The sequence below is a fragment of the Saccopteryx leptura genome, chromosome 6 (genome assembly GCF_036850995.1).
Source record: "Saccopteryx leptura isolate mSacLep1 chromosome 6, mSacLep1_pri_phased_curated, whole genome shotgun sequence".
Taxonomy (NCBI): Eukaryota; Metazoa; Chordata; class Mammalia; order Chiroptera; family Emballonuridae; genus Saccopteryx; species Saccopteryx leptura.
In genome coordinates, this window is record NC_089508.1 from 132,353,847 (window position 1) to 132,367,459 (window position 13,613).

A 13,613-nucleotide genomic window follows, 5' to 3' on the forward strand; every position below is an offset into this window, starting at 1 on the left:
GAATGCATGACCAAAAAAGCTTGAACACTGATTTGTTTAATCTGTATTCCTCTCCTAGTGGAAGTCATCTTCTAATTAATATCTTCTATTCTAGTTTTTCTAAAGCTGTTCTCCACTTAATATCAGGGGTGATCTTCGCAATATGCAGTTGTCATTGTACAATTCTAATCTACTTTGTGTCAACAGATTTCCCTTTTCTGGAAATTTCATGTAAATGGAATCATACCATATGTGATCTTTTGCACCTGGATTTTTTCTTTCACTTAGCATGTTTTCATGGTTCTTCCAAGTTGTGTCATGCATCAGTACTTCATTCCTTTTTATGGCCAAGTAATATTTCATTGAATAGATACATGTCATCATTTGTGTACATTCATCAGCTGGAGGACATATGGGTTGTTTTGGGCTTTGGGCTATTATGAGTTATGTGGCTGTAAACATTTGTGAGCAGATTTTTGTGTGGACATGTTTTCATTTTGCTTGTTCGTATGGTAACTCTATATTGAATCATTTGAGGAACTGCCAGAATGTTTTCTGAAGCAACTAGCTGTATCATTTTACATTCCCACTAGGCTTTCAGTTTCTCCATATCCTTGGCAACGCTTATCTGTCTTTGTGATTCTAGTCATCCTAGTAGGTGTGAAGTATTATCAAGCTCATTGTGGTTTGATTTTTATTTCCCCCAATGAGAAATGATGTCAGACAACATTTTTTCCTGTGCTTATTGGCCTTTTGTGTGTGTGTGTGTGTGTGTGTATTTTTCTGAAGCTGGAAACGGGGAGAGACAGTCAGACAGACTCCCGCATGCGCCCGACCAGGATCCACCTGGCACGCCTACCAGGGGGTATGCTCTGCCCACCAGGGGGCGATGCTCTGCCCCTCCGGGGCGTCACTCTGTTGCGACCAGAGCCACTCTAGCACCTGGGGCAGAGGCCAAGGAGCCATCCCCAGCGCCCGGGCCATCTTTTACTCCAATGGAGCCTTGGCTGCGGGAGGGGAAGAGAGAGACAGAGAGGAAGGAGAGGGGGAGGGGTGGAGAAGCAGATGGGTGCCTCTCCTGTGTGTGCCCTGGCCGGGAATCGAACCCGGGACCTCTGCACGCCAGGCCGACGCTCTACCACTGAGCCAACCGGCCAGGGCCTTATTGGCCATTTTTACACCTTCCTTACAGAAATACTTATTCAGATCCTTTGCCTATATTTTTATTGTTAATTTGTTTTTGTTTTTTTTTAAAGTATAATTTCCATTTTATTTTTTTCCAGAGAACTTTTTCTGCAGTCCTTAAGGACTTAGCTTCTTACCATGGGCTTTAGTGGAGATTGTCGGCAGTACCTCCTGCAGGTCTAAATTGAGGCAAGGGCTGTGGTCCTTCCAGATTTTATGAGAATGATTCCTGACCACTGTGCTGTGAATAGCACAACTCACATAGTAATGTAATTTCATGTGTAGCTTGAGAAGCACATAGGCGTCAAAGATACTTGCTTCAGAAATTTAATGGTTACAGCCTCAACTGTGTTTGGAATGAAGAACTTCTTAGCAGCCTGGTCTTTGAGCACACATCAGTACAGGTGATGCAGCAAATAGGCTGCACATGACTGTGGCCTTTCTCGACACAACCTTTGTTTCTTTTTTTCTTGGTCGTCTTGGAAGCAAAGACCCAAGAGAGTTGGGTTATTTGTATTTTTATTAAGTGGTATGAGTTTCATCAGACATATGATGTGCAAATATTTTGTCATTCTTAGGGTTGTCTTTACATTTTCTTGATGGTATTCTTTGATTCATCCGAAAAGTTCTTAATTTTGATGAAGTCTAATTTATCTGTTTGTTCATTTTCTGTCTTGTGCTTTCAGTGTCATACCTAAGAATTCTTTGCCAAATCCAAGGTCATTAAGATTTGGTAGCCTGACCTGTGGTAGCGCAGTGGATGAAGCGTCGACCTGGAAATGCTGAGGTCGCCGGTTCAAAACCCTGGGCTTGCCTGGTCAAGGCACATATGGGAGTTGAAGCTTCCAGCTCCTCCCCCCTTCTCTCTCTCTGTCTCTCCTCTCTCCCTCTCCTCTGTAAAATGAATTAAAAAAAAAAAAAAGATTTGGCACTACATTTTTTGCCTGACCAGGCGGTGGCGCAGTGGATAGAACATCGGACTGGGATGTGGAGGACCCAGGTTCGAGACCCCAAAGTCACCAGCTTGAGCGCGGGCTCATCTGGTTTGAGCAAAGCTCACCAGCTTGGACCCAAGGTTGCTGGCTTGAGCAAGGGGTTACTCTGTCTGCTGTAGCCCCACGGTCAAGGCACATATGAGAAAGCAATCAATGAACAACTAAGGTGTCGCAACGAAAAACTGATGATTGATGCTTCTCATCTCTCTCTGTTCCTGTCTGTCCCTATCTATCCCTCTCTCTGTAAAAAAAAAAAAAAAAAAAAGATTTGACACTACATTTTCTTCTGAGTCTTGCAGTTTTAGCTCTTAAATTTAGGTCTTTGGTTCAGTTTAATTTTTTATATTGTCTGAAGTAAGCACTCTACTTCATTCTTTTGCATATGGCTGATCAGTTGTCCCAGCATTATTTATTGAAAAGGCTATTCTTTCCCCATTGGGTGGTCTTGGCACCCTTGTTGAATATCATTTGACCACAAATGTAGGTTTATAATCTTTTTAAATAGCAAAGGTATATTTTAGCTTTCATACTGTTTGGATTTCTCTTTCACAGATAATTAAAGGAAGATTGTGCTTATTTTTAAGTATGCCATTAGGGAATTTTTGTGTGATTTTAGTACTACATTTAGTACCACAGACTTCATCTAGAAAAAATGGACAATTTACACATGTAAAACAGCTATTCTCATCATGAAGGCTGAGTTTGGTAAGTCATGTTTCACTGACAGTGTTATTTGGCTTCTTTTTACTGGTGCTTCTTGAGTACCAGGCACTGTGCTAGTATAGGGCTTGTGAAGAATTATGTGACTTTCTTCAAGTTGCTAATTTTAAGATTCTGGGAGCAGAGAGAGGAAGGGAGTAAAATGACATGGAAATAATGTGTAGGGTTTTTTTGCCCATAAAAGTGATAGATTTTGAGATTGTATAGGTTGTACATCTATTTTCATCCTAGTATATACAGTTTTGGGTATTACCTTTTTAAAAAAAAATTATACATTTCTTAAGACCAAGAATCTTAAATTTAAATCATTTGCTTTTCAGGGCTCTAAATTAGGATATAAGTACCATGGTTGCTGCTGAAAAGAAAGGAAGGATAAAGAGAGGCTGCTTGGTCATTGTTTGCTTTTTGTATTAAGCTCGGAGAAAGTCCATCACGACTGCAAAATTGCTGAGACTGACCAGATGGGATCATTACGTTCTTTTGTGTTTCTTTTATGTATTCTTAGGAACTCAGCATAATCTTCATTGAATTAGATGAAATTGAATAATTTAATTTGAAGCATTTGCTAATTAAACTTTTTTACTTAATGTTACTACATAATGTATATCCCATTTATTTTAGGAGTCTCAGCAGTCCAACTTTGGCTCTGGAGAACAAAGTAAGTATTTCTTTTTTTCTTGAGCATTCATTTCTCATGATCCCATCATATATTGCTTTAGTAATTTTTTGCATGTCTTATTTCAGTTTTTATGATTAGTAGTGTTGACTGAATCTTGATATTCTTAATGAACAATCAGAGATTATTGAATATCAAAACTATTTTTAGGCCCTGGCCGGTTGGTTCAGTGGTAGAGCGTCGGCCTGGCGTGCAGAAGTCCCGGGTTCGATTCCCGGCCAGGGCACACAGGAGAAGCGCCCATCTGCTTCTCCACCCCTCCCCCTCTCCTTCCTCTCTGTCTCTCTCTTCCCCTCCCGCAGCCAAGGCTCCATTGGAGCAAAAGATGGCCCGGGCGCTGGGGATGGTTCCTTGGCCTCTGCCCCAGGCGCTAGAGTGGCTCTAGTCACAACAGAGCGATGCCCAGGAGGGGCAGAGCATCGCCCCCTGGTGGGCAGAGCTTCGCCCCTGATTTGCATGCCGGGTGGATCCCGGTCGGGCGCATGCGGGAGTCTGTCTGACTGTCTCTCCCTGTTTCCAGCTTCAGAAAAATACAAAAAAAAAAAAATAACAAAAAAACCCCAACTATTTTTATTACTAAGCATTTGAACTACAAGGTTCATGAATTCAACTTGTTTGGAACCCTATAAACCCAAGAATCATTCTGTCTTTCCATTTCCTTCAAGAAGATACTTGGTTCTATGATAGTGAAACTCCAGGTAAGAAGAGGTCACTGTTACTTACAATGACTCTTCTTTTCATATTTTTTTATTTATTCTCTTGTTCTGGGAAGAAACTCTGTTGTCTGCTACATAACCCTTCTCCACCTCCAGTCTCTTGGCCTCTCGGAGGACCGTGAGGGGAAAATAGCCTTAGGGAATTCAAGCATGGTCCCAAAGCCTGATGGCTGTAGGAATGGGTAGTGGTAATGTTGGCAGTAAGACCAGGAGCTGTTGCAAATGTCTAGGCTTCACTATATAGCTTTGTCGTTACAGAACAAATATTTTATTTGCCAAGAGCAATACTAGTAATAAGCTATTTAGGGAGATAAAAATATGGAACTTTTTGATACTTAGCATGTTACCTTTAGTGATCTTAAAGACTAAACTAAAAGAATATCCCTTTAAAAGTTAACAAACTTTACCTGTATATCCATTTCTTCTGCATTAAAGTTGTAATTATAGGAAAAAGGGACCTGACATTGTGAATATGCAGAAACTAGCTAGTTATAGACCAGAGAGCTTACATTTTTTCTCTTAAAATCTTTTAAGACTGTCTCATTCTTACTTCTACCCTTGAACTCCATTCTATCTCCCCAAAGCTAACTATTGGCAAATGGGATCATAAGCTGAACCTACTCTTTATCTGTGTTGTTCACTTTATTTTATAGCATTTTTGTATCAGTATAATGCTCAAGCTCATTATTTTTAGCATTAAAATTGTGTTATACTATATGAAAGTACCATAATTTGTTTAGCTGGTCCTCTCTCAGTGGACATTTGTTTCCAGATTTTGCTATTAAGCTATACTGTAATAAACATCATCCATGTGTGTGTGTGTGTGTGTGTGTGTGTGTGTGTGTGTGTGTGTGTTTATATTTGTGTCTTCCTCCAGATGTACATGTAAGACTAATTTCTTATATTATTATTGCTAAGTTAGTGGATATGTGTATTTAATAGTATTGATTAGATAATTTTACCAGATTGTCCTTCAAGAAGATTGCATGAGTTTATAGTTCTACCAACAGCACATGAGTGTGCTTATTTCCACCAGTATCTCATACTTGTATTATTGGACTTTTGAAGTGTTACAAACTTAATGAAGAGTTATATCTTGTTTTGATTTGTATTTCCTTGAAGGTACAGTGATAGCTATTTTACAGTCTAAATAGCCCTTTTCAGTTCCTAATTTCTACATTCTTTTTATTCTAGAAAGATACAATCCTTCTAAAACCTCAAATGGGCATCAGTCTAAATCGTAAGTTTATTGCTTAAAAGTTTAATAAAGTTTGTCTTTTTTGCTAAATGTCTACACGTAGTGTCTGGATATTTAGAATAATGCTTTGAAATATGTACTTAATCTTTTAAGACAGAGATATGCATAGTTTTTAAAAAATTTCATTTTACAGAGAGAGGAGCAGGGCAAGTGAGAAATATTGACTCATAGTTGCTTCACTTTAATTGTTTATTGCTTGCTTGTTGCTTGTCATATGTGCCTTGACTGGGCAAGTCCAGGGTTTCAAACTGGCAACCTCAGCATTCCAAGTTGACTTTTTTTTTTTTAAGATTTTATTTATTCATTATAGAGAGGAGAGAGAGAGAGAGAGAAGGGGGAAGGAGCAAGAAGCATCAACTCCCATATGTGCCTTGACCAGGCAAGCCCAGGGTTTTGAACCGGCAACCTCAGCGTTTCCAGGTTGATGCTTTATCCACTGCCCCACCACAGGCCGGGCCCCAAGTTGACTCTTGATCCACTCCTCCACCACAGGTCAGGCTGAGGTAGGCATACTTTTATGCAAAGGGCAAGACAGTGAAATATTTAGGCTTTAGGGTCCAGATGATTTCTGTCCCAGCTCTTTAGCTCTGCCATTGTAGCATGTGAGCTGCCACAGACCATGGGTGTCCATGGCCATCATTCATGGCTGTGTTCCCATAAAACTTTCTTTACAAGTAGATGATGGTCTGAATTTTGCTTTTGGGCCGTAGTTTACTTACCTCTGCTTTGAGATCATAGTGTTTTTTTCCCCTCTCAAGGATGTGTGTGTTTGTGTCATGTGTTGATAATTTATTTTTAATAAAGAAGACATTAAAAAAGACAGGATTCTTCTTAGTAGGCCCTCCATTTAACCACTAAAATGTATAATATTAAAGCAATGCAGTTTGTACTCTTATTGTTTCCCTACTTTTATTATGTAGGTAGAAACTGCAGTATATGTCAAAGTTTGATTGGGTAGTATATTAGATGATAATAAATTCCAGGCTAAAGAATGAACTCCTGAGTTCCTGAGACAGCAAGTCATCTTAGTGAATAAAAGAGTTCTGAAGAAATTGTGGCCGGAAATAGTGTCAGCACTCTGCGTTAACCACAGTCTGTACTAATAATCATAGCCTCTTCAGGTGACCATAGGGAGACCTGTGTGAGAATGAAAAGATGTGAATGCAACAAGTCTGACTTCACTGCTGAAGAAATCAAATTATATTCCTCTTTATCATATTTTTCCATATGCAAAGAACTATTGGAAGCCTACGTTTATGTGGATATTACTCTGGCTGCTGAGGAGAAAGCAGGCAGTACCTGGCATAGTCTGATAAAAGTGCTGACATATTCACATGTGTAAACAGGTTCACTGAGCTGCATTATTAAATCACAAGGGCTGAGGAAATACAGAGTAAGTTATTAGCTTACAGATATTCACAGAGATGCACTAAGCTCTGTCCAAAAGAAAGCTTTTTTTTTTCTATCCCACTTAATTGAGCGGGCCTCAAAACACTTTATAATTCTATAATCATATGGTTACTTTGTTTCTATGTGATGTTTTATGTGATAATCTAAATGTGGGGTCAGATTTAGAAACTCATATTAAACTTGAAGGAGAAAATGTGAGTAGTTATTAGAGTGAAATAAGATCTCCCTCCCACTGATCGGAGACTGTCAATGAAGTTTTAAGAAGAAAAGTAAAGAAACTACTAGTAATAAGAAATAAAACTTTTCTAACTGTAGTTCTTTCTAAACTTTATATTTTTCTTCTCCTATAAAAAGGCAAAGGAGTATTTATAATCTGTTACTCAGATTTTTATTTTAGTTTTGATTTTATAGCCTTAAGAAAAATGTCTTTCTGTTTTTTAAATTGATTTGAATTTTGATCAAGGAAGATTTGGAAAGTGGAGTTTAGTTTTAATACATACTTGGTCATTTCTGTGGTATAGCCAAGTTTCTTACCCATACTTGTTGCTTCTATACATGACACTCTTCTTTCATAGTGAGGCATTTATGAACCAGAACTTGGACCTTGTGTTCTGTTTTCACAATACCCAGTTATACAAATCTCCTTGTGGAACACTGGGGACAATGAAAGAGAATTGCTGATGCTTTCATTTTTACCTTCCTTCTTTTTAGGAGTTCTGTCTCTCTAGGGGACTGTTGGGTATGAGTATGATAATTTGTTTTAATAATGAATAAAAGTGTATGTGTGCAATTAGAGAAAAATTAGACATAACAGAAGTGAGTATAAGAGTGTCTAGAAGGTGGCTTTTGTTTAATTAGAAAATAGAGATGAATATTTTACTTTGGAAAAGTTAGTTTCTGAAATTTCAAATTACTTATTTCTCAGTTTTTACTCTGGATGTGAACCAAACCAGACAGAATAAGAATTACTCATTCCTTTTTGTTTTTCACTTGAATCTTTGGCTACCACTGTGATGATTTCTAGAATTCTTAGTAGTGAATACTCTGGTATACCATGATAAACTGTTTTCCAAAAATAATCATCTTTTCTGCCTTTTTCTCCAGTATGTTAAAAGATGACTTGAAGTTAAGCAGCAGCGAAGACAGTGATGGGGAGCAGGTCTGTGTGTACTACTGCACGACTTTGCCAGTCTCATACAGCATTTTCCATTATTTCTTAGAAGATTATAATTGAAGATACATTTATGATCAGTGGTTTAAAATAAGTTAATTCCTGCTTTCTAACATTGGAATGTTTTAGTTGTCTGCTCTGTTTAACCCTTTGAGTAGTATGAATGTTCCCGTACATCCTCGTGCCTCCTGACCATCCAGAGTACAATTAATTTATTTTAAAAATGTATAAGGCAATATTAAAAAAAGCAAATGTAGGCCCTGGCCGGTTGGCTCAGTGGTAAAGCGTCGGCCTGGCATGCAAAAGTCCCGGGTTCGATTCCCAGCCAGGGCACACAGGAGAGGCGCCCATCTGCTTCTCCACCCCTCGCCCTCTCCTTCCTCTCTGTCTCTCTCTTCCCCTCCTGCAGCCAAGGCTCCATTGGAGCAAAAGATGGCCCGGGCGCTGGGGATGGCTCCTTGGCCTCTGCCCCAGGCACTAGAGTGGCTCTGGTCGCGACAGAGCGACACCCCGGATGGGCAGAGCATCGCCCCCTGGTGGGCGTGCTGGGTGGATCCCGGTCGGGCACATGCGGGAGTCTGTCTGACTGTCTCCCCGTTTCCAGCTTCAGAAAAATACAAAAAATAAATAAATAAATAAATAAAGCAAATGTACTTCTTGTTTCCATAAATTGGTTATCAAACAAAGATGATTTTAAGTTAATAAAACTAACTGGAACTAAATTCTTTTCTTTTTCTCCTTTTTTTTTTTTTTTTTGTATTTTTCTGAAGTGAGAAGCAGGGAGGCAGAGAGACAGACTCCTACATGTGCCCAACTGGGATCCACCTGGCATGTCCACCAGGGAGCGATGTTCTGCCCATCTGGGGTGTAGCTCTGTTGCAACTGGAGCCATACTAGCGCCTAAGGTGGAGGCCATGGAGCCATCCTCAGCATCCGGGCCAACCTTGCTCCAATGGATTCTTGGCTGTGGGAGGGGATGAGAGAGACAGAGAGAAAGGAGAGGGGGAAGGGTGCAGAAGCAGATGGGCGCTTCTCCTGTGTGCCCTGGCTGAGAATCGAACCCAGGACTTGCACACGCTGGGCCGATGCGCTACCACTGAGCCAACCGGCCAGGACCACTAATATCATTTTTTGGAAAAAACAAACAAAAAAACCCACCTCACTCCCCGGGGTCAGCGAGCATGAAAAAAACTCACTACTCAAAGGTTAAACCTCCATTTTCTGTTCTATTTTTAAAAAATTGGCTTTTCATTAATGCTATGAATCAGAACATACTCATGATACATGAGGTTATTGACTAGAACTATATATTAACAAAGTTTTTCATTTTATCCCGACAATTAGTTATTCTTTAGGTTAAAACAGTAGGTTGTAAGTGTTAAGTAAACATTGATACATACACTAGAGAAACCAGTTTTTCTATGAATTGTTCAGATATTACCAGATCTTGTTTACATTAAGCAGATAGGGTGCTATTTATTCATTCATGGATTTCTTCTCATGTCTTAATTTTAGGATTGTGATAAGACAATGCCAAGGAATACACCGGGAAGGTAGTCATTCTTTTATTTCTTAAAATTGGTTGCTAGATTTGAATGTTGTCATTTAAAAAAAAAAAGAAAACAAAAAGACCCCCCAGAAAGCATCCTTTGGTTATTTCTGTTTTATCTCTTTTAGTAACTCTGAACCTTCACACCGTAATAGTGAAGGAGCAGATAACTCCAGGGATGATTCTAGCAGCCACAGTGGATCTGAAAGCAGCTCTGGATCTGACTCAGAGAGTGAAAGTAGTTCCAGTGACAGTGAGGCCAACGAGCCATCTCAGAGTGCATCTCCGGAGGTGAGAGGCAGGCAGGGGTACTTCCATAGGCCCACTCAGATGCCCTGGTGGTGGCCAGTTGAAACATGATTCAAATATAAAAGGTGAAAGAACGAAGGTTACACATTCTAACAAAAAGAAACTGATCATGTATCTTGGAAGAAACCTAGGTACTTTGGTTTTCTTATTTGAACAAACATTTGGTCAAGGGTAAGAGCTACCTGATTAAAAATCTCTGTTGGTACCTACACCATTTGTTTACTAAATGGTATTTTAAAATTGTGCCTTTGAAGATGGATTCCTGACAGGAATATTCAATATGTAAGCCATATATAACATTAAGCTTATTTTCTCATTCAAGTCATTAGAGCTAATAGTTAATATTTAGTCCTTTGCTTTGGTTCTGTCAGAATATTAAAAACAAATACCTTTGTGGAGTTGGGCATTGTGTTTTTCCTGTTCCTGAGACTGTAAAGAAGGGAGAAAGCTTTAGTTTTTTTGTTTGTTTTAAGTGAGAGGAGAGGATATAGTAAGATAAATCCCTACATGTGCTCTGACTAGGATTCATCCAGCAACCCCTTTCTTGGGCCAATGCTCAAATCAACCGAGCTATTTTTAGTGCCTGAGGCTGATGTGTTCGAATCAGCCAAGCTATCCTTAGCGCCTGGGGCCAATGCTCGAACCAGTTGATTCACTGGCTGTGGGTGGAGAATAGAGAGAGAGAGAAGAGGGAGGGGGAGAGAAGCAGATGGTTGCTTCCCATGTGTGCCCTGACTGGGAATCAAATCTGGGACATCCACACACCAGGCTGACACTCTATCCACTGAGCCACCAGCCAGGGCCGAAAAGCTTTGATGTTGAAAAAAGTGTGCTTATTTCTCTTTCTTTCAGCCTGAACCACCACCAACAAATAAATGGCAACTTGATAATTGGTTGAATAAAGTAAATCCACATAAAGTGTCACCAGCTTCTTCTGTGGACAGTAACATCCCATCATCTCAAGGCTATAAAAAGGAAGGCCGAGAGCAGGGCGCTGGTAATAGCTACACTGATCCAGTTGGACCTAAAGAAACGAGTTCCATTGCTCCTGGACGAGACTCCAAAACTGCCCAAAAGGGATCAGAAAGTGGACGTGGGAGGCAGAAGTCTCCTGCACAGAGTGACAGTACGACACAGAGGAGAACTGTAGGCAAAAAACAACCCAAAAAGGCTGAGAAGGCAGCTGCTGAAGAGCCCCGTGGAGGCTTAAAGATAGAAAGTGAGACCCCCATTGACATGGCTACCAGCATGCCCTCCAGCAGACACAAAGCAGCCACCAAAGGCTCGAGGAAACCCAACATCAAAAAAGAATCCAAATCTTCCCCTCGCCCTTCAGAGAAAAAGAAATACAGGTCAACAAGTAAATCTTCCCAGAAATCAAGGGAAATCATAGAAACAGATACCTCATCCTCAGATTCAGATGAAAGCGAGAGCCTTCCTCCTTCCTCACAAACTCCTAAGTACCCTGAGAGTAATAGGACTCCCATTAAACCCTCCTCAGTGGAGGAAGAAGATAGCCTTTTTCGGCAACGAATGTTCTCTCCTATGGAAGAGAAGGAACTTCTTTCACCTCTTAGTGAGCCTGATGACAGGTATCCACTTATTGTGAAGATTGACCTGAATCTCTTGACTAGAATACCAGGAAAGCCTTACAAAGAAACAGAGCCACCCAAGGGAGAAAAGAAAAATGTGCCAGAGAAGCACACAAGAGAGGCTCAGAAACAAGCCTCAGAAAAAGTTTCCAACAAAGGCAAGAGGAAACATAAGGTTTGTAAATGGTTTTGTGGTTGTTTTTGTTTTTAAACAATCTAAAATGCAGTGGAAATCTAAATAAAAAATAACTAGTTGAGTCATAACTATGAGGGAAATAGAGGGTGAGCCCAAGGCTCAGTTGAGGTTACAGACAGAACAGTCGCCTAAGGACCACTGTGGCTCTGCCTTTCTCCTTTGGTAAAGCAGCATAGTTTCTGTCCATCCCAGATGAGCCAGTGCTTCTGTTCAGTGTGTCAGCCAGTACAGCGGTGCGAGTGAAGCAGAGGTTGCAAACTAACCTTCACAGCGCTCACTCTCCAACTTTTGATATGAAATGTCTTTAGTTGGGATATGTACGCTCTGGTTGTCAGATTTTTCTCTCATACCCAGACCAAATCACACTTTTAAATTATTAATTCCAGCTAAAAAGCTGGCTCATCGAGTTTGACAAGTCCTTAAGAATTTGTCCAAACTACTGTACATAACTAGGCCCAGCTCTTTCCATTTCGAACACCCACATCTGCTGGCACATAGCCAGCTCTCATTTCTCAATACTTCCCAGATTATTTGGATTTAGAAATAAAGCCTTTTCTTAGACCCAGGAAATGTGAAAACTCATTAGATGTCCATAATTGGAGGATAATAGACATAAAATGGGAAGAGCTGAATAACTTACATATTTAGATAGAAATTCTTTGACAAAAACAGCTTGATCTTTTTAGTTTTAAGTGAGGAATTTTTAGAGCAAAGTAAATTTTAATAATCTGTTTTGAAGAATATCGAACAAAACTCCAATCCCAGTTGACCTTGGGATTTCACATAGGGGTACAAGAGGATATGTATCATTTTCTTAAAATGAAGTGAGTCAGACGTTTTCCCTCCCATACAGTATTATGTGCAGATGATGAGGTATATTTGGAATAACTAGAATAATAATATCTCTCTTTTTGTATCTTCATAAGTTGAATATATTTTAAAACATGAATGTCTAGAAAACTGAAGCTTATTTCATGATTTCAGTGCTATAGCTAGTGACTTTCCACTATTGTAGTACAGGGATGCTTGATTCAACCAGTAAGCTATTTAGGGCTTACTGTAGCCCACAGCCTTGGATTGTTGGATGTGGTTATGGGACTTAATTCATAGAATTACATGAAATAAGAGCTTATATATGATAGTCTCTGCTCCTTAGAAAACTAAGGTATGGAATAAAAAGATGGTCCTTTTGTGCTTAACAAGTATTACATGTTCTTTATAAGATTTTCAAATGTTTAAAATAATATATAAAAGAGAAAATGAAGGTCCTTTTTATTCTTCTGTTTAAAAAGATACTACTTATAAGAAAACATCCCTGTCCTCTAAAAGAAGTGCCCCATATTTCTCCCTCCCTTACGGCTCACTGGTATATATTCTTCCCAAGTTTTCTATATCAGTATTTGTAAGTCAGAGTTTGATTTTTTAAAAATATATAGCACCAGGATGTATTTTTCACTTGGTGATGATTTTTGAGCTTGGTGGCTTTGGTAAAATTAAGTGTCAGGTAATTCCTAAAGATAAAGGAGATGACACTGAGGGGAGACCCAGCCAAAGGCAATGGGGATGTCCATTTCTTATTCTCATGTTTTCCTGTGTTCATCTTTAGTCATTTGCGTAGGGCAGTGATTTTCAACTTTTTTCATCTCATGGCACAAATAAACTAATAACCAGAACTCTCTAACATACCAAAAAATATATTTTTTGTTGATATGATTAAAAAAAAGTATAATTTTGATCCATTCACACCAGATGGCTATTGTGTTGGTTGTTCATTTTTTTATTTGACAATCTAAGGGAAAAGAGGTCAGTGCCTCTGACTAAATAGTCAGGTATTGCATGTTTTAAAAATTCTTGTGG

General features: G+C 39.4%; 1 protein-coding gene across 2 annotated transcripts in view; it reads left to right on the top strand.

Annotated features, from left to right (window-relative positions):
- The window catches only part of AFF4 (ALF transcription elongation factor 4), a 104,309-nt gene that overhangs the window by 63,348 nt on the left and 27,348 nt on the right, over positions 1–13,613 (top strand). For both annotated transcript variants that reach the window (XM_066344448.1, XM_066344447.1), the window contains exons 6-11: positions 3,501–3,537; positions 5,466–5,511; positions 8,044–8,098; positions 9,626–9,663; positions 9,788–9,950; positions 10,821–11,735. In XM_066344448.1, the coding sequence (XP_066200545.1) occupies positions 3,501–3,537; positions 5,466–5,511; positions 8,044–8,098; positions 9,626–9,663; positions 9,788–9,950; positions 10,821–11,735 (1,254 nt within the window). The remainder of the gene's footprint in view (positions 1–3,500; positions 3,538–5,465; positions 5,512–8,043; positions 8,099–9,625; positions 9,664–9,787; positions 9,951–10,820; positions 11,736–13,613) is intronic.